This window comes from Dendrobium catenatum, unplaced genomic scaffold (assembly GCF_001605985.2).
Source record: "Dendrobium catenatum unplaced genomic scaffold, ASM160598v2 fragScaff_scaffold_621, whole genome shotgun sequence".
In the NCBI taxonomy this organism is placed as follows: domain Eukaryota; kingdom Viridiplantae; phylum Streptophyta; class Magnoliopsida; order Asparagales; family Orchidaceae; genus Dendrobium; species Dendrobium catenatum.
Genome location: NW_021319083.1, coordinates 32377230 through 32402403, shown reverse-complemented (window position 1 = coordinate 32402403; position 25174 = coordinate 32377230). Strand labels below are relative to the sequence as shown.

The following is a 25174-nucleotide window of genomic DNA, read 5'->3' as shown; positions in this document are numbered from 1 at the left end:
CCTAAAAAGACTTGGTTAGAAAGTGGTAGAAATAATCTTTTAATATTAGATTTAAATGAGAATATAACTCTTAATAGGATTGAATGGAGAAAAAGGATTCATGAAGTCAACACCACATAGTTGGATAAGGGTTTGATTTTGTTTTTATTCAGTTTTATGTTCTTTTATTTTTGTTGGAAAGGAGAGTAAGAGTTATGCTAGTTATTTCTTTTTTGCATGTCATATGATTTGAGATTTTAAATGTACACGTTTGCTTGCTTAAAGTACATATGTATGAGGGCATACTGAATGCATGCAGATCTTGTCGATGGATGCTTTGTTTGGAGAGAGCTAGATGTATGTAACCGTACCTTACATTGCAAGGAATTTGAACCCTTGATCCAATGTTTTTAAAGTTCTTTTCTGATGCAATGTGCGTAATGCAAGAGGCATTTGAGCTTTTAGCTAGTTGAACTACTCATGACTTGTAAATACTTTCTACATATATTATGTGTTTATTATACCCATTTTATAACTACATTAGTGTATAATTTTAGATATAATTATAAATAAAATATTAATAATAAGCAAAAGATAAAAAATGAGTTTGAAATTCTTTAATTAGAATTGAGAAAGAACCATGTTAAAAATTAAAGTTAGAGATGAAGGTTGCTGGAATTTGGTCAGGTATTTCCTTTATTTTGTAAGACTAAACCCTGTTTCATTGAATCTATTCTGTAGCCACATTGTGTTGACTTGGTAATTCATGTAAAATTGGTTGAGATTGACTGTGATTCTGATTCGAGCGGTGAGTAAAAAAGAAGTCAGATTCTTGGGGAAAAAACGAAATGAGCAGAAGAATAAAAAAAAAAAAGGAATTTTAGTGTGTTTATCTCAAAAGTTTGGCACTGCAGTGTTTTTTTTCCTTTGGTAGAAACTCATTGGAGATCAAAGAGTTGCATGTTTGATTCTAGGTTTTTATTCAATTTTATGTTCTTACTAGACATTTGTACCCTAGTTTATGCTTTTTGCTGCTGATATTCTTCTTGTTGATAAGACCAGAGAGGGAGTAGAAGGAAAATTTGAATTGTGAAGGTAAATCTTAGAGTCTAAAGATTTTCGTTTGAGTAGATCTAAAAGTGATACATGGAGTGAAATTTTAGTATTAATAGATATAATGGTTGGATTGTGATTTTGGGTGATCAAGTCATTAAAAAAAGTGTACATTTTAGATATCTCCGATCTATTGTTCAATGTGGTGGTGAAATAGATGGGGATATTATTTGTAGAATTCGAGTTGATGGTTGAAGTGGATGAATGCATTAGGCATGTTGTGTGATAGAAAAATACCTCAAACTTAATGAAAAATTTTATAAGATGGTGGTGAGACCTGCAGTACGTTATGGTGCAAAATATTGGCCATTAAAAGAGAAGTATAAAATTAAGTGTTGCAAAGATGATGATGCTCAGGTGGATTATTGGCTTACAATTAGAGAGAGAATACATAATGAGTGTATATATGAAATGGTTGGAGTAGTTCTAGTCGTAGATTAGATTAGAGAGAGTCATCTTAAATCGTTTGATTACATAAAGTGTCGGCCTTCTGATGACCCTGTTAGAGAGTAGATGCATTAGATCTGGCCTATGTTAAGAAAGTTAGATGTAGACCTAAAAAAGCTTGGTAAGAAAGTGTTAGAAATAATCTTTTAATATTAGATTTAAATGAGAAGTTAGCTCTTAATAGGTTTGAATGGAGAAAAATGATTCAGGTTGCCAACCCACAGTTGGATACAGGTTTGATTTTGTTTTTATTTTGTTTTATGTTCTTTTATTTTGTTGGAAAGGAGAGTAATGACGTTGGATTAAGAGTTGTGCTAGTTATTTCTTTTTTTTATGTTTTTGCATATTATATATTTTGAGGTTTTAGATGTACACGTTTGCTTGCTTAAAGTACATATGTATGAAGACATACTGAATGCATGCAGATCTTGTGGATGCTTTGTTTGGAGAGAGATTGATGTATGTAACCGTAAGTTGCATTGCAAGGAATTTGAACCCTTGATCCAATGTTTTTAAAGTTCTTTTCTGATGCAATGTGCGTAATGCAAGGGGCATTGGCGCTTTTAGCTAATTGAACTACTCTTGACTTGTAAATACTTTCTAAATATATTATGTGTTTATTATACCCATTTTATAACTACATTAGTGTATAATTTTTAATATAACTATAAATAAAATATTAATAATAAACAAAAGATAAAAAATGAGTTTAAATTCTTTTATTAGAATTGAAAAAGAACTATGCTAGTTCTCATACGGAATCCATGACTCAACCTGTTAATTCTAACAATCCTACTATGTATAAAAATGATTTAATTATAAAACATTTTAATAAATTAGTGCAAATTGGAGTAGAAAGAGTGCATTTAAATATTTAAAATCCAATCTAACGAAGTCAATAAATTTGCTTGCAATTAAAAGTGATAAAAAAAGAAATCATAATAAAAACCTTTAATCATCTTTATCAGCACCAAATTAACCAAACTATGGATGACTAAATAGTCAAAAGAGGTGCCTATATTTGTTCAAGGCTATAAAGAACCATTAATAGTAAATAAATAAAAAAATATGAATAAATACATCAAAGAAGCCAAAGTATTGAATAGGCAATATTTAAAAACTAAATAACATAAAAGGACTATATATGTAGATTGTAGAATTGATTGGTACTAGAAATATTTGTGCGGTGATCAAAAAGTTTCTATTGATAGCAGGATTACATCAAAATATTAATGTTGAGTTCATATCTTTTTGTATTTATTATAAATATTCGTTTAAATAATATTCAAAGTGAAATGCTTTATATAATTTTAATAAATATTTTTAATTGATAGAACATTAATACATGTTGAAATACATAAAAATTTAAGATATTGAAGAAAGTTTTAGAAGAGATTATGCATATGATTTGTCGAATAAAGATTGAATACGTGATATGCAATTTTGTGTGTGTGATATTAACATATATTAAATAATATTATTGAATGATGAAGTGATAGTTAGGTGTGATAAGCGTACATTTGTTGGACCTATTATTTGAAAGAGATTTAAATAGAAGATAATATAAGTTTTTGAATTTGGGTGGTTAAAATGAGAGGTGCTTTAGTAGTATTATTATGCAATAAAGAATATCATGCATACTTGAGGTAAATTTTATTAATATAGCAATTAGGCTCGATATATTGTGTGGATCTAAGTGTTGGACAATAAAAAAATGTTGATGATTAAGTTTTGTGTGGTAGAAGGAAATGCTATGATGGATTTGTGGTAGAACTAAAACTGATAATTGAGGAATGATTTACATAGAAAGATGTTGGCAATAACATGTATTGATGGTAGCGTTGCAAAAATTAGATTTGCGTGGCTTGGATATGTAGAATAGGATATGTAGAATAAAGAAAGTTAAAAAATGTACTAATTAAATAGATGCAAAATTCACTATTGAAGGATTAGGAAGGAACATAAGTAAACCTTGAGTAACATGGCTAGAAGTATTTTGAAAAAGATTTGTGCAGGATATGTTAACACCATATACAAAGAATAGAAAATGGGGATTCATAAAATTGACCCCAAAATAATCATGAGAAGGATATAGCTACTACTACTACTAGTGATGATGATGTGTTGATTATGGAGTAGGACATTCTTATAAGAGAACAATAAATATGTTGGTAATGGGCATTAACGTTTTACTTTATTTTTTATTTTATGCCCCTTTATCTTAAAGTCCAAAACTACTAATCGATGTTGGGTAATGGGCATTATAGTCGGAAAATTCAAATTTGATATTGATGGAATGAAAATTCTCATGTTTAAATTTAAAGATTTTCATCATGATAACAATACCAGCATAAAAAAGTCCAACATCACAAGCAAAACAAACATCATTAATTATGTAGCAATACACTTCAGCGATAAATTTTCTCATTCAATGCCATATGCTAAACGTCTTACAATGCAACTAACGAGATTTAGAGGATCAACAAAATTGGTTACAACCACATACATTGAACTTCAAAAAGAGTTGAGCATCTAGAATATTTTATGAATAGTGTTTCATGAAAATTATCTCTCGCTTTTTACTCTTTGTTCATGAATGCATGTTTCAAATCGTCCAATAATAATGAAAATTTGGTAACTTCAACTTCATGAACAAGTATTATGAATTGTCTTTTGGCCTATATCCTTTATCTCAAGTTTTGGATTGAACTAATGTCAACTTGTTCATGGGCGAAAATAGAGTTATTTTGGTCATGGAGGATTGACGGGGAAAACTGCTAGTTTTCGGAAACGAGATATCCACCCTATTCACTATGGACATATTTGTCCTATTAACATGTCGGAAGGAAATCTAAATAATCAAAACTTTAACTTAATTAAACTACTTAATTTAAATTGATTTCAAATTGGTAACCAATAATCAATTAACTAAACAACCAACTTAAAGAATTTAATCTTAAGTTAAAGGTTAACTGAACCTATTAATTAATTAAAACCTTTAATTAGAACCTAGAAAGGTGATCAATTAACTAATGGAATAACTGATTGAAATCCAATTTAACAAGTAATTAAGATTTCTATTAAAATTTTAATTAAATTTGAAACCTTGAGTTAATTAACTAATGGACCAATTAAAAGCTAAATAAATAATAACTAAATAAATAACCCAAAACTTAAATTATTTAAAACTTAAAACTTAAAATCAGAAAGAAACTTTAATTGTTAATTTAATCAGAAAACTTTAATTAAACTAATTAAGTTAAAATCATAATTATTTAACTAATTAAACCAATTAATTGAATTTTAAATTTACAACTTAATTTAATCAAGTAAGAGAAATCTAAATCGTTAAATAATTAATTTTGAAATTAACCAATTAATGTGAGATTTAATCAAAGCTTTGATTTAATCTAATAACACTTAATTAAAGAAACATCCAATTCAATCTAAAACCTTTGAAATTAATTTAATTAATTGAGAAACAAACTTTAAATTTTAAATAATAACATAAATAATTGAATAATTTTAAAATACATTTTTTTTAATTGGAGAGCTAAGCAATTAAATTTAATTATAATTGAAATTAAAATATAATTAAATAATCTACTTAATTAATGTAAAATAAAAAACACTCCAAGAAAAATGCTCAAACTCAAACTCTTAGACTCTCAGACTCTATAACTACCCGTAAGCTTTCTAAACTCCTATATAATTGCAAAATCTAACCTCTGCAACTGCAAGCTTCAGCTATTGTAACTGCTGGCCACAAACACATGTAAAAAAGTAGACTAAAGTTAGTGTAGAATAAATAAATAAATAAATAAATAATTAGTGCTAGCAAAGAAAAATAGGTGCAACTAAAACTACTGCTGAAGTAAAAGCTATGAGCACTACGACGAGCATACAAACAACACACTGTTTGACCCTCAATGGTAGCCTCAATTGCAACTATCTTAGAGCTCTCTAAATTGCTGCATGTGCAATTTACCTGCAAACAAATAGATATAGCATTAATACAGTGTATTAAATATAACCGATAATATAAAACTAGTGCTAGAAAGAATAAAGCTGATACTGGTAGAACAAAACTAGTATAGAACTGAACAAAGCTATTATAGGTAGAACTAATGATGGAAAGCAAAGGTAGAAAGTAAAGCTAACTTATGTAGGCGAAACTAGTACTGGAAAGTAAAAATAGGGATGGTAAAACAAAAACTACTACAAGAAAGGCTAGTACTGAAACTAGCAAGAAAATTACTTCCACGAAACACTAATACTGGTGTTAAGGCACTGAAGTATGTGGAGCTACATCTTCACTAATCTAGGCCCCAAAGGCCACTTTTATTAGAAATAGTAAATTTTATAGGAAATAATTTCACTAAATATATCTATTAAGTGAAGCAATATACACCTGAGATTCCCCAGCCACTTTCAATGAAAGTCTTATGTCTGACTTTTTAGAGAATTTCTAAGTAATAACATAATCCTAGACTCCTCTAACAGGTATCTTAGTCTATAGGGCTAGGTTGTAAGACCTACTATACAGTCCATTTAGTTTACATGGTAATGTCGTAAGACCCGTCGTCAGACAACTTTCAAATTCAGAAGCCATAAGACCTATTTAAACATCCAAAATCATTGGACATCTTAGCTTCTAGGGCTAAGTTATAAGACCCGTTATATGGGCCATCTCTAATAGAGGCCTTAAGACTTATTTTTATTGCTACTTTCAAATGTAAGCTCTAAGCTCCTACCCAAATCCAATCACATAGGCTACTTTCAAATGAAAGCCGTAAGCTCTGACCCTAATCCAAACTATGGGCGACTCGTAAATGGGGGTTGTAAGACCCAATTCAAATTTAAACTATGGACAACTTCTAAATGAAGCCATAAGTCTCTACCCAAGCTAAATAACAAATATATATTCACTTCAGTCTACTCGGGATCCCTGAGAGGAGACAACACATGGTTGCTAATCAGATTCCCTGGACACTACGATCAACGGTCGCTAGTGTTGGTAGACTGAACCTTACAGTATTCCCAGAATAATGGAACCGTGGGATTTTGATCGTGTCTACCTTTACCCCCCACAAATAGGGTTTATAACATTCACACACTATTGCACACACATATGAACTTCTTGCACAGACTAAATATAATTTTATCATTAATCGAGAGTGCTCTTCTATGCGTTATAAGGGGCAATTAACTATGAGGGTTTGTGCTTATAGGAAGTAGGACCTAGATCTAAATAAATCCTAACACTACTCTCATGAAAAATTTGGTTAATTTAAAATTTAATCTACCTCAAAAAAATAAGGACATTTAGTTTGTGAGAGTTACATTTGCACATAATTTTCCTGATTGAATAATATTCAGTATAAACTAAAATGCAGGAAAGTTGATATAGAAAAGTGAATGAAATGCAAACCTAATTTTTATAGTGGTTCGGTTGAAATCGATTTACATCCACTACCCAAAGGTCCCCTCTTTCGGTATTTCACTTGAAAGTGCTCTTTTAACACTCAGGCGGAGAAGCCTTCTCCCTTACTATGTTAAGAATGACCTTTACAAACTATTCTACTCCCGAAAGTATCTCTCCTTTTTGCCAACCAACACGAGGGATGCCGATCCCTCATGCTCCTCACAACGACGGAGATGTTGCCCCCTCTTTCTGCTCCTCGCAATGGCGGAGATGCTGCTCCCCTAGCTTTCTCTGCTAGTAAATTCTTTCGCTCAAAGATTTCTTCCCTAGATCTCCTCTCCAAGAGCTCCACAACTATAACCTAGAGGACTTAAGATGTAGGTCGATTGATGCAACCAAAAATTACAAAAAAAAAAAAAAAGATGTTAAGGTTGCAAACTTAAAACACTACAAGATTGTCAAAAGACAAGACTTCCTTACAATATAATCTTAAACATATACAAAACAACTTTAAATACAAAATACAACACTACTTTCAACTTGTAAACAACACAACCAACTTACTATTAATAAATTTTAGAGAAGAAGGATACAATTGGAAGGGATACTGTGGAGAGAAGAAAGAGATTGGAAAACGAGATGAATTATAAGAAGAGAGGGAGGTAGAAGACAATAGCTCGCAAGTTAATCCAAACCCACAGGTTTCATTCTCCAAAAAATTTCATCTCTAATTCACTAATTTTATAGCAATTAGACCCCTATAAATAGGAAAAAAGAATACACACAACCCCCCAAAAGTTGCCGCTCTAAGCCTCCAATGGGATAAGCCAAAGCATGGAAAATACCCAAGAGAGAGGCACAACCAGCCCAGGAACCAAACAACCAGAAAACCAATTGCCAACACAGGATCCGAATAGCCAAAAAAAACCAAAAGCTAGCCCCCAAAAAGGTGTTGTCCCAAGCCTCTAATGGGAGTAGCCAAAGCATGTAAAATACCAAAGAGAGAGGGACGACCAGCCTAGGAACCAAACAGCCATAAAACCATAGGCCAGCACAGAATCCGAATAACCAGAAAACCCAACAGTCAAAGGAAAATGGGCCAAGGCCAATAGGAAAATTTCAGCCCAATAATAAATGCCTAAAAAATCAAAGAAAACAAGCAAACTAAAGGAGCAGCTTTTGGGAATTAAAAAATAAGCATGGGGAACACTAATAGGCAAGTTTTGCCTACATCAATTCTCCCCTACCGGAAAAATCTCATCTATTGATGAGTTTGACTCAAAATTTTGATGATCTGGCATTTACGGTTCCTGAATTAACATTACATACTTTCTTTTGATGATATGCTTTTCTCATTCAAATTCGGACAGGAGTTGAAGCTTCTTAGCTTCAAATCGCTCGGCACTTAAATGCAGTTGTCTTTGAATCTTGAGAAGCTCATTTTGTAGAGGATTAGAATAATATGCTCGAGGTGGAACCTATTTTATTGTTGGAAGCATGTCCTTAGGAATCCAAGGCATTGATAAATGACTTTATTGCTTGCCTTCAACTTGATTGTTTTGATTTTCCATTTTTTTTAAAGACACACATGATAACCTAGATGCTCTGATACCAAAATGATGCAACCAAAAATTACAAAAAAAATAAGATGCTAATGTTGCAAACTCAAAACACTACAAGATTACCAAAAAACAAGACTTATCATATAGCTTAAACATACACATAACAACTTCAAATACAAAATACAACACTACTTTCAACTTGTAAGAAACATAACCAACTTACTGTTAATAAAGTTTAGAGAATAAGGATGCAATTGGAAGGGATACTGTGGAGAGAAGAAAGAGATTGGAGAACAAGACGAATTATAAGAAGAGAGGGAGGTAGAAGACGATAGCTCACAAGCTATTCTAAACCCGCAAGTTTCATGGTCCAAAAATTTTTATCTCTAAAACTCTTTTAAAACATCCACAAAACAACCCTTATATAGGGAAAGAAAAGGTAAAATATACAATTAATACATGCATTTAATGTACCTTAAAATCAGCCAATAGAAACACATAAAAATTGCAGCACACTAGAACCTAAAGGGACAGCCGTAGGAGGGAATACCGAAGCAAAAACAATTGCTTTTAGGGGGAAATCTAAACACCACACGTCAGCCAATGGGAGAGGGGGGGGGGAACTGAAGCATCAAAACAACATTTAATAAGCAGGGAATTCGAAGCATCTCACAGAAACCGAAGGGGTAGGCGCATAGGGAGGGGGGAAACTTGAAATCTTGCCTACATCAATTCTCCCCTATCGGAAGAATTTCATCTCCTGATGAAAAAATTTTGGACTTCGAAGTTGCACAGACTGAGCCAAATCCAACTTTTGTGCAAGAGCCACATACCTACTTTGAATATTTTTTTTCCCCGAATAAATTGGGCTTGAAGTTGACTCTTTCTCTTCTCATATCTTTTAGCGCACAATCATTTTTTCTTGAATTTTGTAGAGTTTTTTCTGAATTGGATTGGTAGAGCTTCCATGTGGCTGGATCCATCTGGATGTTGGAATTTTGTTCTCAAGAATAGTTGACTGATTTTCGTCAACAACAGATTCTATTACATCCTGATTGTCCATTTTTTTATAAGACTCAAATAAAGGAAGACCAACTACAACCTAAAGCTCTGATACCAAATTGGTGCAATAAGAAATTAAAAAAAAAATGTTAAGGTTGCAAACTCAAAAAACTACAAGATTGCCAAAAAATAAAACTTCCTTGCAATATAGCTTAGACATACACAAAACTATTTCAGACACAAAAATACAGTACTAACCAACTTACTATTAATGAAGTTCAGAAAAGAATGGTACAATTGGAAGGGATACTGTGGAGAGAAGAAAGAGATTGGAGAACGAGACGAATTATAAGAGGAGATGGAGGTGGAAGACAATAGCTCGCAAGCTATTCCAAACCAACAGGTTCCATGCTCCAAAAATTTTCATCTCTAAAACTCTTCTAAAACAGCCACAAAACAACCTTTATATAGGGGAAGAAAAGGTAAAAAAGACAACTAATACATGCATTTAATGCACCTTAAAATTAGCCAGTAGAAACACATAAAAATTGCAGCACACCGGAACTCAAAGGGACATCCGTAGGAGGAAAAGCCGAAGCAAAAAGAACAGCTTTTAGGGGGAAACCGAAACACCATACGTCAGCCAATGGGGGGGGGGAGGGGAACCGAAGCATTAAAATAGCATTTAATAAGCAGGGAATTCAAAGCATCCCACAGAAACCAAAGGGGCAGCCGCATAGGGAAGGGGAAAATATGAAATCTTTCCTACATATCGATTGGGACAATCGCAGGACTCCCTCACATCCCTTGATTCCCTTAAGGAAAATAATCCCTCAACCTCACATTCTCTCTCTCCCTAAGTGATTTGGATTCTCTCACAAGTGAAGAGACAGTTCTCCCTCTTCAAATCTCTCTTACACAGGTAAAACATCCTGACTACTCAACATAACCATTTTAGCTCTTGTGTGATATAATTTAAATGGGCTATTTAAATAAAACTCTAATTTTCATTTAATGCTTATGATTGTACAAAACAATAATATGTTGTATGATTATTCAATTCCTATTTCAAACTGTCCTACATAATATTTAGTCATAAACTACAACCAGTTATATCAAATCAGGGATCACCCAAAACGAACCAGGGTACATCTGGTGAAGGTTCTATTAACTAAGATTTAATGATTTATATCGTAAAGTATGATATTTAATAAAAATGTTATCTTGATTTGATTTCTTTATCTATGGACAAAATTAGGTAACATTTATTAATAATCGTATAATACGGAATCTTTCAAACAATATGAACAAAATGTGATGGTTGGATGAAATAATTATGACCTTGTTAAAACAATGGCTCTCCTTTTTTAAAAGATTATTCAAAACTAATATTCGAGGGGAAGTTGGTTTAATAGTTACTTGAATCATATATATATATATAAGAAGTTACTTGCATCATAAATTGGTTACCTGTAATGGGGTCCTTTGGTGCAAGAGTCCTACACAAGTCTTAACCAATTTTTTTCCTTCAACACCACAAAAAATTCTATTCCCAGAAATGTTGCCTTTGTTTATACATATCTTCAAAATTGAAGAAAATTTGAACAAAGGGAAACTAAATGTCTTTATTGGCTATTCTCTCATGCAAAGTGGTACAAATGCTACCATTCCCATGAGAAACATGTATGTGTTTGCTGATATCACTTTAATGAAGATCACCATTTTGTTGCTGCATATGCCGAGGAATAAATATCAAATCATATATGATTTTTTCTCCAAACTTGCCTTTCCCTAACCATCATCCCTAGAAACAACTCTATATAGAACGAACAACCACAATATCCTAGCCAATAATAGAACCACACTATAAATTTGCTTGTTTGTAGCTATTATATCTGGATTTGCATTTGAATGATATGCTTGTCTATCAAATGGTTCTTTCAAGACTTTAATGGCAGATTTCTAGTTACTTCATAAATCTTAAATTCTAAAAGTTGGCTTGAAGACTAATACTGTGCTCTGATTTTGTGCTAATTGGTGGCTATAGTTCGCTATAAATACTAGAATGTTTGTGGATGCTTTTTGATTAATCACTGCATGAATGTTGCATGTCATTATTATCAGTGTCAAGTACATAATATAGTTTTGGAGTACTCACCAAATGTTCTACATCCAATAATAGTTGCATGGACTTGATAGCAATGACGTGCAACACCTGGCGTTCCTGAATGTGTTGATGCTACCATTGAACCTACAAACTAATGTATAAAAATTTCCATTAAACAACTCTTACAATTGTTCAAGTCATACAAAATTTTTTTCCCTCGCCACCAATAATTTCTTACTAGACTCACTTTTTCTATCTTTATAACAATCTCTGAAACTTTAAATATGTGAATTAGAATAATTCCATGAGGCAAGAAATGAAAGCCTTTAAAAAAAGTGAGAATTTATAACATTACCAGAAAGAAAGAAGCCTGTGGTTTATAGATTGGCATTTACTGAAAAATACAAATTTCATGGCTAACTAGAAAGGCATAAAACCAAACAATGGCTTTCTAGAAAAACATAAAGCCAAACTATGGGCCAAATATTATGGGATTTATTATCTCGAAACTTTTGCTAGAGTTGCTAAAATGATTACTGTTTGATTTTTAATCATTAATGGATAACAAGGATTGAAAGATAGAATAATTCGATTTGAAGATGTCTTCCTATATGGTGATCTAGAGGAGGAAGTGTATATGGAGATCCCATAAGGATTTAACCCAAATATTTGATTAAAAGGTATGCGATCAAAAAGTAGGCATTTATATAGATTGAAGCAATCTCCAAGGGTATAGTTCGGAAGGCTTGCGAATGTCATGCTCTAAATAGGATACAAAAAAAATTCAATATCATATATTATCTGCGAAACACAACTTCAAGGGAGTGTTTTATATCAAGACTAATAGAAAAAATCTCCAATCAAATACTTCTGAGAAGACTTATTTACTTATGGCACACTAAACTTGGTATTATCTATGATGTTGTTTGTTAAGTATATTCATGTACAATCCTAAAGAATTATAGTTTAGGGTAGTGATGCGGATGAATTGAGTTTTTCAATATCTAAAATGAACTCAGTGTTAGTAAATTTTATCTAAAAAGGGGGAGGATTGAAGTTTGATCAATTGAAGTTATCCTGTTAGACTTTATCAATTTTAGAACCGAAACTAGTTGTCTAAGATGCTTAAAAGCAAATAATCTGTTGCAACAGTTCTGTACATCATTGATATTACTAAATCTTCATTATCTTTAAATGTGGTTATAGATAAAAGCTGAAGGAAATTTATTGTAGTCCTAAAAGACCTTGAAACAAGAGGTGTTTTTTCTTTTGATTCATTATTGTGGCTTCAAAAATTTGTGCCTTGGGCTCTATTGAGAAAATTTTGTGATATTTTTGCATCAAATTTTTATAAGGCAGATTATATTGCAGATAAAGTACTATAAAAAAATTTCTCTCTTATTTTGTAAGAAGTTAAAGATCTGATTTCAGGTTTCTCATAATATAAGTCCTTGTGCTTAGTTACCCATCCCAATGATGAGAGGAATTTTCGGATAAGGTTGGTATTTAGATTAATGTTAAGTGCTTAGCATATAATAATAGTGAATTTTAATTTTTGAGAGTGAAAATTTATCATCTTTATGTTAAAGTGGATTGTAAGGGAAATGATGAAAAACCTGATCAAAATTTTATGATTTCATCATCCTAGGTTATCATGGACTGTGGTTTACTTAATCAGAGGAAATAATTTACCCAATATGAAGTATACTTATAGATTAAAATGGGTTGTGTCGTTCAAAAGAACATTATAGATAAGAGGTTTTTGTTTGTCTAAGGTGATAATTTAAGTAGATCTTAGCAAACAAAGATTTTTGTACCCTATCAAGTGGATTTATAATTCACATCTCTAGAATTTGAAGCCATTGGGGAACTTGTGTGCTTTTGCATGTAACTATAATTTAATGACGTTATTTTATAGCGAAGTTAGCTAGCTGGAAGGCCTTGATCATAACAGTGATGTCATTTGTCAACAAAACTATCAGTTAGAGGGTATGTGCCACATCTTTATTGGTGAAAGATCATTTGAGAATGAACATATTGATATGCTTGACAAGATATGGACTCTTTGCATGCTAATGTTATTTTTAAATTTATCAACCTCAACAAATGGTTGTATGTGGTAGATGAATTATTACTTTTGGTTTTGAGGTGGTAGATTTCACTTCAATATGTTGTATCATGTGAGTTTTTTATTTTATTTTTTGCATTTTTGTATTTCTCCTTGAATTTGAACCCAAATTGATTTGCTTAAGAATTTTAGGGAATATCAAAAAATATTCCCCTTCAGTTGAAAATATGTCAACATAGTCATCATTGAAGTATTTGAATGATTTTATTTTATTATTTGAACCTTGTCAAGTTTTTCTTATTGCAAACAAAGAATTAGATTCGAGGATTAACTCTGTGAACTATTATATGAATAGTAAATCTTAGATTTTATGTTTTATAATGAATTTTCTTCGAAGTCATTGAAAGTCTAATGTGAATGTAGAATAAAATGTGTTAATGGATTTTATAGTTGTATGGTCATTCGTGAAAATAGGATTTATGGTAAATTATTTGAAACTTACTATTTAGACATCTCTCATGAGGTTCAAGTCTCCTCAACTCTAGTAATTACAAGGAGAATTGGATTTGAAATGTATAACTTATGACTTTGTTCCACGAGTAGAGTGGCCTGCTTGAGAGCATCATATATTTATGTTGGTGAATCTAATTTTTTGAGTGAGAGGGTTTGAAAATTTTGAAAATGATTGCAATTTTTTTAAGAATAATATCATGATTTTTGGACTGGAGTAAATTTGTATTTAACTTATTTTTAGTCCATGCAGTATTCATAGTCATTAAATATGAGCATTTATCATGTTCATCTAAGCACAAGTGGATGAGTTTTATTTCGAAAAGGGAATTTGCTAATTTAAAACTGATTACAAGCTTTACATAGTGATTGCACGCCCTTTGGAGTGAGAGAAAATTGGATTCTTTTTCAACCCGCTTACTATTTTGATTTCCAAGTTTGGATATTATCATATTTATTATGCACATGCTGATATTTGCATAATTCATGGTTCACTCACTAATGCACTTGATACACTTATGTCATGCACTTTGATAATTCTATAGTGTGGTTGCACGCTCATGAATATATTTGCTTATTTTTATGTGTTGCACCTCTTAGTACATTTGCACTATACATTTGGAGAATATTTAGATAATTATTTTTTACGATTTGATGAGTCATACACACTATCAAAATAGTCACATGTCCTGTGACGCGCAATAGTGTACTACTTTGTATCATTTGAAAACCTTTCTTTCACAACATACACTGTTTGTTCATGTGACGAACTATTTATTCATGATGTGCATATGAATTGTTTTTCTTTTATTTAAAAAAGAAAAAAAAAGAGGTGCGTATGAGTTCCTTAATATACATGTCTTGTAGGGTACTTGTGCAATTGGTGATATGCAACAGGTTGTACCATTCTATTTTATTTGAATGCCATTCTCGTGAACATAATTATTTGAGATGTATATGGGTTTGACGTAGTAGTTGTTCATGTGAATGCGTTACCTTTGCATTGTGCACGTGACTTTGTATTTTGAATTTATTAATGCTCGTATTTTGTTTGCTTGTATGTGTTACAGATCCATTTGCAAGTGTCACAAGTTGAAATTGAAATCCTTTACGTGTTTTCAAAGTGACGTGACTTATCTGTATATAACTTGTATTCTACTTGCGTGGGCTCCACATGGAGTTGCGCTTGTATCTATAAATGAGGGCTCATTATGGTTCATTTTCATTCTAAGTTCAACACATAAAATGTGTTTTGGAGGATCTTGAGTGTTCATGAGAGTTCTTAATAATAATAAAGAGGTTTCGTGCTTGCAAGCGAGCTCCCAAGTTCATTATGTGTCCTTTTACTCAATGATGAAATTTCAAAATTCATCATTAGTCCTTCATAAGTTCTATTTCAGTTTAGTATTTGGAACAATTATGGTCATTTTAATTCATTTCAGTAGATGTGTGTTTCATTTTAGGTGCTTAATATTTTATTTTTGTAAGAAAATTGTATTTTCATTTTTGGTCGTGTTATTAAGTCTAAAAAGTTATTTTAGTTTTATTCTTTGCAAGTCACTTCATTAAAAAGTTTAATAGTCTCCTGGTGTCTCCCCATGTAGGGGGCATCTATGAGGAGTCTAGGATTGACTATCACGTCAAGAAAGGCGTGCATTCTCAGTGTCACATGACATCATGCTCGGGAGGTCTTCTACCTTGTCGCATCATTAGTCTTCGTGTACCTGTTTGAAATATGTAATATTTTCTTGCAACATTGGAACAACGCACATGAGTACTTAAATTCTGTATTTCACGTCATGCAAATAAAAGAATGCAAAAGACTTGCTTGTTGCATCACAAACATTGTCAACAAGTTTCCACTGTGGGGCTGGGAAAACACACACAGGTTTTGTTTTTAACACCAAAATGCGTCGCATATGTGACTTAAGAGTTTTGAGAGTTTGTGGTTTTATAACTTTAATGGCGACAACAATTGGAAGATGCAAATTGACAAGGTATATTTAAAATATATTTCTCTTTATTTCTTTTTTTCTTTCCTTTTCTTTTTTTCCTCTTATTTCTTCTTTTTGTAGAGAAAAAAACAAGAGAGTGATAAAGAGAAAAAGTGAAAAGAGAGAAAGAGCTAGGGATAGAAAGGGCGGTGGAGAGAATTAAAGAGAAGAGTAGAGAGAGAGAGAGAGAGAGAGAGAGAGAGAGAGAGAGAGTTTGAATAGTAAAAGGAGAAGAGGTCCGAGGAGGTAGATGGAGAGAAAGATAGCCGATGCATATGCCGGTGGAGAACGTGGTGGCTACATGGCATCTGGGTTCAAGTGGGATTTACAACAAATTTACAAATCTTTCAAACTCTTTTCTCCTTTACTAGTTGTTTGTTCATTTGTGCCTTACCATACAAACTCCCAGTTGTGACTTCCTTCATTGTAATTGAGTGCTTGTGGGTACGAGTGGTAGGAGGAGAAGAAAATGGGCGAACATGGATCGGGTGTAGGCAGCAGGTTACACAATGGCTTGTGATCATGTACTGGTGCTCGAATGCAAGTGGCATAGTGGGAGATGATCTTGAGAGAAGCATGCTTGAAGTGAGTTGTGCGAGATTTAGAGAACGAAGTGGGAGATTTAGAGGCAATAGGTGCAGGATGCAAATGCCAGAGAGGAAGAGTGTGGGAGAAAAAAAGTAGTATTTCATTTTGAAATGTCAGTCCTTCACACTCAGTTATTTCTTTGTTAAAATTTAAACATAGATCAAACTTGATGGTTTGTTTTTTCTTTTTTTACAGATGTTTTATCTCTAGTATTGCATTTTAAATTTTCTACTATTTCCTTTCATGGCTTCAATTATATAATTTTCTAAGTCCAGAGGAATATATTGAATCATATTGTGTTACTAAAGTAGGCCTTTTCCTACTGTACCAGCATTTGGAGATCATGATTTGGTGCATTCAGCATGATTTCCTTGAGAATGTGCAGTCGTGCTATCCTGACTATCAATCATGGGCATCACATGCTCAGGAAAGGAAGTCAGCAGCTATTAAGCAATCCTGGCCTGATAGTTCAAGTTATTTGGCATATTATGGTGATCGATCTGAGCCTGCATTATTTATTGAGCAGGCATTGTCCAATCTTGAAATAGAAGAATGCTTCGGAGATAAGCATGATGAAATAGATGTGTTTTGCTTGCAGGACACAAATTCTCCCGTAATGTTTTCATCTAAAATTAATGAGTCTTACAGGAATCATGCATCAGCGTGTTACCCTTTTAAACAAGCACGAGCTGCTGTGGATGCTATATTTTTACACGGAGCTTCTGATATGGTGATTGCAAAAAGAGCTATAGTATCCTTGAGAGTTTGAACTTTCTTATTGTTATACTCTATTATTAAAAAATTAATTTTTTTATTTTTATTTTTTATTATTTATTATCCTTGACATTCTTGTAGTTCTTATATTATTTATTTGACCGGCATTGGACTTTACCAGATGCAGAATGGAGGTATGTAGTTGATGATTTTGCCTCGTCATTTGGTATAGGCAGACTTCAACTACTGGAATCTTTGATGTTTTATCTTCTCGATGATCACACGGATCAGGCCTTGCAGGTAATCTTTTCATGTCATGTTCATTTGTTTGTTTATTAATCCACTAGTATTTAAAATCTAGAATTTAGTATTGTTTTGCAAATTTAGATGAACGATGTAGGCATGGATGATATATATGGCAAAGTAGAGGCGGAACTTGGAAGGGAGTTGAGCTACCATGCTCAAGAAATATTTTATTTGAAGTGCCATGATTTTGAATTTGCTTATAGAGCATTCAGAAGAAATGTCTGACAAATCTTCCTGATGTAGATGGAAAAATTTCTTTTGATTGAAAGAAATATATTTTTTAATCATTTATATATATATATATATAATTTTTACATATTCACTAACTTCTATTGAGTACATTTTCTGTATTAGAAAAAGCCAAAAAATAGTCCCTTAGCTATTTATATGCGGCCAACTTAGTATTAGAGAATTATATTTCTTCAATATTTAGTCTTTTGACTATAAACTACTGATTCCAAATGATCCTTTATATTGAAATCGACGGAAATTGGGATCCGAAATTGATCATAATTAAGTATCTTGAATATTTAATACATGATCCTAATGTTCTCAAAATCAATTTGGATTCATGCTAAGTAGATCTACTATGAAAGCTATACATTTATTAAGAGGCTTGATGGAGAAGTATAGAGAGAATAAGGAGGACATGCATATTATTTATTGATTTAGAGAAAGCATATGATAAAGCTCAAAGAGAAGTGCTATTTAGAGTTCTAGAAAAAAAAAAAGAAATTAATAATGCTTATATTAAAGTCATTAAGGATATGTATATAAGAGCTGTTACTTGTTCAAATACGAGGTGGTTTTACCAAGTATTTTCCTATTTTAGTTGGATTTTACATGAAGGATCAGCCTTAAGCCGATATATTTTTGCTTTAGTCATGGATGTTTTTACTAGACCTTTGCAAGAGTTTGTACCCTTGTGTATGCTTTTTGTTGATGATATTCTTCTTGTTGATAAGAGTAAAGAGGGAGTTGAAGGTAAACTTAAATTATTAAGGTCAACCTTAGAGTCTAAAGATTTTCATTTGAGTAGATCTAAAATTGAAGAGATGGAGTGTAATTTTAGTAGTAAGAGATCTAGTGGGGGATTGTGACTTTGGGCAATCAGTCATTAATAAGAGTATACATTTAAATATCTTGGGTATATTGTTCAGGGTGATGGTAAAATAGATTGAGATATTATTAGTAGAATTCAAGTTGGATGGTTAAAGTGAAGGAATGTATCAGGCTTGTTGTGTAATAGAAGATTCTCCCTCAAACTTAATGAAAAATTCTGTAAGATGGTGGTGAGACCTACAATGCTTTATAGCTCAAAATTTTGGCCATTAAAAGAGAAGCATAATATTTAGTTAAGTGTTGCAGAGATGAGGATGCTCAGATGGATAAGTGGCTTTACTGTTAGAGTCCGGATACGAAGCGAGCATATACGTGAAAAGGTTGGAGTAGTTCCAGTGGAAGATAATATTAGAGAGAGTCACCTTAGATGCTTTGGTCACATAAAACAACGACCTTCCGATCCGGGGTAGGAGAGTAGATATATTAGATTTGACTTATGTTAAGAAATGTAGAGGCAGACCTAAAAATACTTGGTTAGAAAATATTGAAAGTAACCTTCCTTTTTTAGATTTAAATGAGAAATTGACCATTAAAAGGACACAAGAACAACAACATGAAGCCTTCATCCCACTACGTAGGGTCGGCTACATGAATCCTTTTTATCCATTGTCCTGTTAAAAGTCAAATTCTCATTTAAATCTAATAAAGAAAGATCATTTCTAATAAAGAAAGACCATTAATAGGACATAATGGATAAAAATGATTCCTGTAGCCGATCCCATGTTTTGGGATAAAGGCTTGATGTTGTTGTTGTTAGTCATGTGGGGTCATTTGGGATAAATTTTGCATATTGTAGGGATTTAATTCGATAAATATGATACTCTGTTACTAAAATGGCTACATATGAATGCCCAGGTGGCTTTTGGGGTTTTCTTTTTTTGTGCTACTTGTTATGCTGTTGAACAATGTAGTTCCTTTACATTCCCTTTTGTAGGGTTTAAACGTTAATATTGTAGGAGCAAAATTGTAAGAAAATCATTAAGATAAAAATTTGAGAACTTGGATTATATTTTTTATTTTAATGGGAATTAAAGAGATATGTTAACTTACACTCTATTGAAATTGTAAGAAAATCATTCAGTGTAGAAATTTAAGAACTTCGATAATATTTCCTGTTTTTAGTGGGAATTAGAGGGGTATGGTAACTTACCCTCATATTGAAATTACTAGAAATTGGGATAGGAAATTGATCCCAATTAAGTCTCTTGACTACATAAAATTTATTCCTATTTAGCTCAAAGAGATTATTTGGGATATGTTTTGCATAGTCAAGGGATTTAATTGGAGTATTGTGGTACTCTGAAACTAAAATGGTTACATATGCCCAGGGTCTTCTTTGAGATTTTTCATTTTTTCCCAGCTTGTTATGCTATTGATCAAGGTAGTTCATTTCAATTCTTATGCTTGTTTCCCTTTTGTAGGGTTAAATATTAATTTTTTGTTAAATAAAACTGAAAGAAAATCATTAAGAGTAGAAATTTAAGAACTTAGACAATGCTTCCTATTTTTATTGGATATTTTAACTTACGCTCTATATTTAAGATCTTTTAAAAATTTTAATTTATTTTTAAAAACAACTAAAATGTGAAAAAATGTGTTTTCTTGCCAAATTATTTTATTTTTAAAAATGCCTATACCCGTGACTACCGCCGCTCAAATTCTGTTTATATTTCGTACCGGGTTGGGTGATGATCTACGCAACGAACTATTAGCCCAGAGTGTCACTACACTAGAGAGTGCTTACAGTCTATTAATAAACCTTGAGGAAACCCGTTCCCAGCACCCTAGTCAACACCAAGATGCTAAACCTTCCTACAGACCCTCCTGTGGATTGGCCCCATACTACTCTGTTACACGGCCGACTCCAGAGAGCTTTAGCAGACCACCCTCTGGTCATCCGCCCCTTCTTGACTTTATGGGAAAGTCTCCAACCTCACACACCTCGTTCCCAACCAAGGACCAATTTCTTATGGTGTCAAGGGTATGGGTACATCTCTTCCCAGTGTTCTAGTCCTTACAAAGTCACTATTATTGAAGAAGTCACTGAGGATGAGTTTGAGCCCGAGGCTGAACAAATTCACCAGTTCGATGCTGAAGGTGAATTCTTTGAGGACGATGACACTGTTGTCGTCCACTGTTTATAAAAGGCCAACACCTCTCCCATTTGTGTGGTGAGATGTATACTGTCACACTCTGTTACCATAATGACTGGCGTAGGACCTCGATCATTCACACCTACGCCAAAATAAATGATAAGGACTGTAAAGTCATTGTGGATAGTGGCAGTTGCATCAATACTGTCTCCTACAACATAGTATCTAGATTTAGTTTGTCTACCGTTCCTCACTCTAATCCCTACAAGGTAGCTTAGGTCAACTCCGCTGTCTTAGAGGTGAAGGAGCGAAGCCTTATACCCATCTCCTTTGCTGACTATAAGGAGATTGTGTGGTGTGATGTTCTGATAATGGATGTGGGATAAATTATTATAGGGCGTCCATGGCTCTTTGATAATGATGTCTACATCTATGGGTGTTCGAACATCTGTGTGTTTGAATATACGGACAATAAGATCAAGTTATCGCCTACGCAGCCCAGTGTTAGAGATGACCCCAAACCCAATCCAGTTAAGCCCAAGGGCTGAACCTTGTGACAGCCAATGTCATGGATTCTGAAATAGCACAAGGCGCACCTCTGTACGCCTTTGTTGGCCGAGAGACTTCTTCTGACTCTGATGAGCATATTCCTCAAGAGGTCCAGTCCATACTGAGTGACTTTGCTGATGTCTTCCCTGATGATCCCCTGATCAACTATCTCCACTAAGAGACATTCAGCATGCTATTGACCTTGTCCCTGCAGTCTCTCTTCCCAACCTGCCACAATATCGCATTAACCTTACGGAACATGCTGAACTTAAGAAACATGTGGATAAATTATTGCAACGGGGATACATAAAAGAAAGCTTCAGCCCCTCTGCTGTACCCGCCCTTCTTACACCAAAGAAGGATGATACTTGGAAAATGTATGTTAATAGTCATTCCATTAACAAAATTACTATTAAATATCATTTTCCCATGCAAAGGTTAGACGATATGCTTGACATGAAGATAGGAGCCACCCTTTTCTCCAAGATTGACCTTAAGAATGGGTACCACTAGATCCGTATCTGACCTGGTGATGAGTGGAAGATTGCCTTTAAGTCCAAGGATGGTATGTATGAGTGAATGGTTATGCCTTTCGGGTTGAGTAATGCTTCGAGCACGTTTATGAGAATTATGACCCAAGTGCTGTCCTTTTGTGGGTAGGTTTGTCGTTGTCTACTTCAATGACATTTTTATCTATAACATGCCCGTGAGCCAGCAGTTAGATCACTTGAGGCAGGTTTGTGGGGTCTTAAGGAATAAGCAGTTTTATGCCAATCCTAAGAATGCACCTTCCTTGTTGACTGTGTAATTTTTTTGGGCTTTATTTTGTCAACCCAAGGGGTCTCTGCAGATCCCGAGAAAGTGAGGGCCATACTTAATTGGTCCGTTCCTAAGAACATCCAGGAAATCCGCAGCTTCCATGGCTTAGTCATCTTCTATAAGAGATTCAGTAAAAACTTCAGCACGATTGTCTCTCATATCATTGATTGCCTAAAGAAAGGGGACTTTCACTAGACCCCGGCTGCCACCAGAGCTTTTGAGGAGATAAATAAAAGAATGGTAGAAGCCCCAAAGATGAGACTTCCTTACTTCTCCAAGGTCTTCGAAGTTACCTTCGATGCTTCAGGGGTTGGAATTGGAGTGCTGTCCCAGGAAGGTCACCCTGCTGCCTACTTCAGTGAAATGTTAAATGGCATTCGACAGCGCTATTTCATGTATGACAAAGAGTTCTACATAGTGATTCAATCCCTACGATACTGGCGATACTATCTTCTCTCATAGGAGTTTGTCTTTTTTTTTTTTAGCTCACGAGGCTCTTCATTATATCAACTCTCCAGTTGAATGCATGCCATGGCCGATGGGTAGAGTTCTTACATAAGTACACTTACACCCTTAGGCATAAAGCGGGAGTTGAGAATAAGGCTCCCAATGCTTTCATTCATCGTATGGTGACTACCATTGAAATGAGGGCAGAAGTCATTTTGATTTAGCGGGTCAAAGAGGGCTACTTGGAATGCCCCGACTTTAAGGAGATCTACTCCCTTTTGTCCATAGGCAGCACGCGCCTAGTGGATTATTTTCTGCTTGAAGATGTATACCTATTCAAAGCTTAGAAGCTTTGCATTCCAAGTACTTCCCTTAGGGAATTCTTCATTTGGGAACTTATTGCCGGAGGCCTCGCCGGACACTTCGATCGTGATAAAACTATTGAAGCTGTAGAGTACCACTTCTTTTGGCCTAGCCTAAAGAAAGATGTGGGTATGATGGTCAGTAGATGCCACACTTGTCAACTGGCCAAACAACGAAAGCAGAACACATGTCTCTACACCCCTTTACCAGTTCGCAGTTGTCTATGGAAAGATATCAGCATGGACTTCATTCTTTGCTTGCGCAAACCTTTTCATTGGAATGATGTCATATGTGTTGTAGTTGACTGCTTGTCCAAGATGACACATTTTCTACCCTGTTCTAAAACATTGGATGCCCCCCCTTTTTGTCAAACTATACTTTAATGAGGTCGTTAGGTTACATGATTTACCCATGACCATCGTATCTGATAGGGATGTCAAATTCACAAGTTACTTTTGCAAGACTCTTTGGATGAAAATGGACACCAAATTATAATTCTCCATTGCCTTTCAACCTCAAAAGGATGGTCAATGAGAGGATGTCAATATGAGTCTAGGTAACTTATTGAGGTCCTTAGTGGGTGAGTACGCTAAAGACTGGGATTCCAAATTCCCCAAAACTGAATTTGCTTATAATAATGCGGTAAATCGCACCACTATTTTAAGTCATGCCGAAATTCTGTATGGGTACAAACTGAGGAAACCTTTAGATCTCATACCCATGTGTCCTAAGTATAGAATTTCTGAGTCTGTATTTTTATTTGCATCGCATTTGTATGAATTGTATAAGGAAATTACATGACGTATTGAATAGATAAATGCAAATTATAAACTTCACGTTGACCTTAAAAGAAGATTTAAGACATTCGAGATTGGTGATTTGGTGATGGTTCAGATTCATACGGAACGGTTTCCAAAAGGAGCTGTTAAGAAATTACATGCTAAAAGTGTGGAACCATTTAAAATAATCAAGAAAATTAATGACAATGCTTATGTGGTGGATCTGCCTGCAGATTTCAATATTAATCCCTCTTTTAACATCAATGATTTTGTATCCTATGAGAGTCTAGGTTTAATCCACCCAATCCACTATATACTGAGCCTTGTACGATCCCACTTTGTGAGAACCCAAGCCTTCATCCACTTTCAGTTATTCAGAAATCACCCATTGCGGAGAAAATCAACATGATTTTAAACGATGACATCATTTCCACGAGAGATGGTGGACGAAGAAGTTACTTTTTTTTTCTAAAGAAAACGAAGAAGGTACTTGGTAAGGTGGAAAGGTAAACCAGAAAGAGAGGATACTTGGCTAGAGCGTGAGGAGCTCCAGCAGATTGACCTAGATGCACTTGAGATTTATGAGAGCACTAGAAATGCATACTCAACGGAGTCGAGCCTCTTTCCACCCCGAGAGAACCATGAGGACATCCAACCGCAGAGAGTTTATCAGAGAAGGAACCAGAGATCGACTGCCATGATTAAACCACTTTATTTTTGATGTATTATTTGTATTTGATTACTCTTTTCCATTTTTACCCTCACTTGAGGGAGTAAGCTTATTTAACCCTAGGGGGTACTTTTTTCTTTAGAAATGTTATTGCATTTTGGCTATTTATAGCTCTTTCCCCTCCTTTGAGAAGATGATGATTAATATTTTGAAAATTTCAGCACTTGTGTTCTTAGAGAGTTATGAGAATTCTTGGAGAGTTTGAAGTCCTTAGGTGAGGGAAAAACAATACCCATCAGCTGTAGGAAGCATCCAGGCTCGTGGTTCTTCTTCCCTCCTAGCCGCCGGCCCTAAACCCCCCTTCCCTCCTCCTACCCTCCGACCTAACATCACCCCTCCACCTCTTAGTCGCCGGCCCCAAAACCCCCCTCCTCTCCTCCTAATCGATGGCCCAAGACCACCTCCCCCTCTCCTAACCGCCGACCCCAAATCCTCCCCTTCAAGCCACCATCCCCCT

The 25174-nt window shown here is 34.0% G+C and overlaps 1 protein-coding gene across 5 annotated transcripts in view; it reads left to right on the top strand.

Annotated features, from left to right (window-relative positions):
- Positions 1-25174, top strand: part of LOC110096099 (E3 ubiquitin-protein ligase HOS1) — a 97780-nt gene that overhangs the window by 27465 nt on the left and 45141 nt on the right. For all 5 annotated transcript variants that reach the window (XR_002303057.2, XR_002303058.2, XR_003700903.1 and 2 more), the window contains 2 exons: positions 17127-17546; positions 17651-17809. Coding sequence is in view for 2 of the 5 variants with exons in the window: in XM_028695331.1 (XP_028551164.1) it covers positions 17127-17546; positions 17651-17809 (579 nt within the window). In the remaining 3 variants the exon portion in view is untranslated. The remainder of the gene's footprint in view (positions 1-17126; positions 17547-17650; positions 17810-25174) is intronic.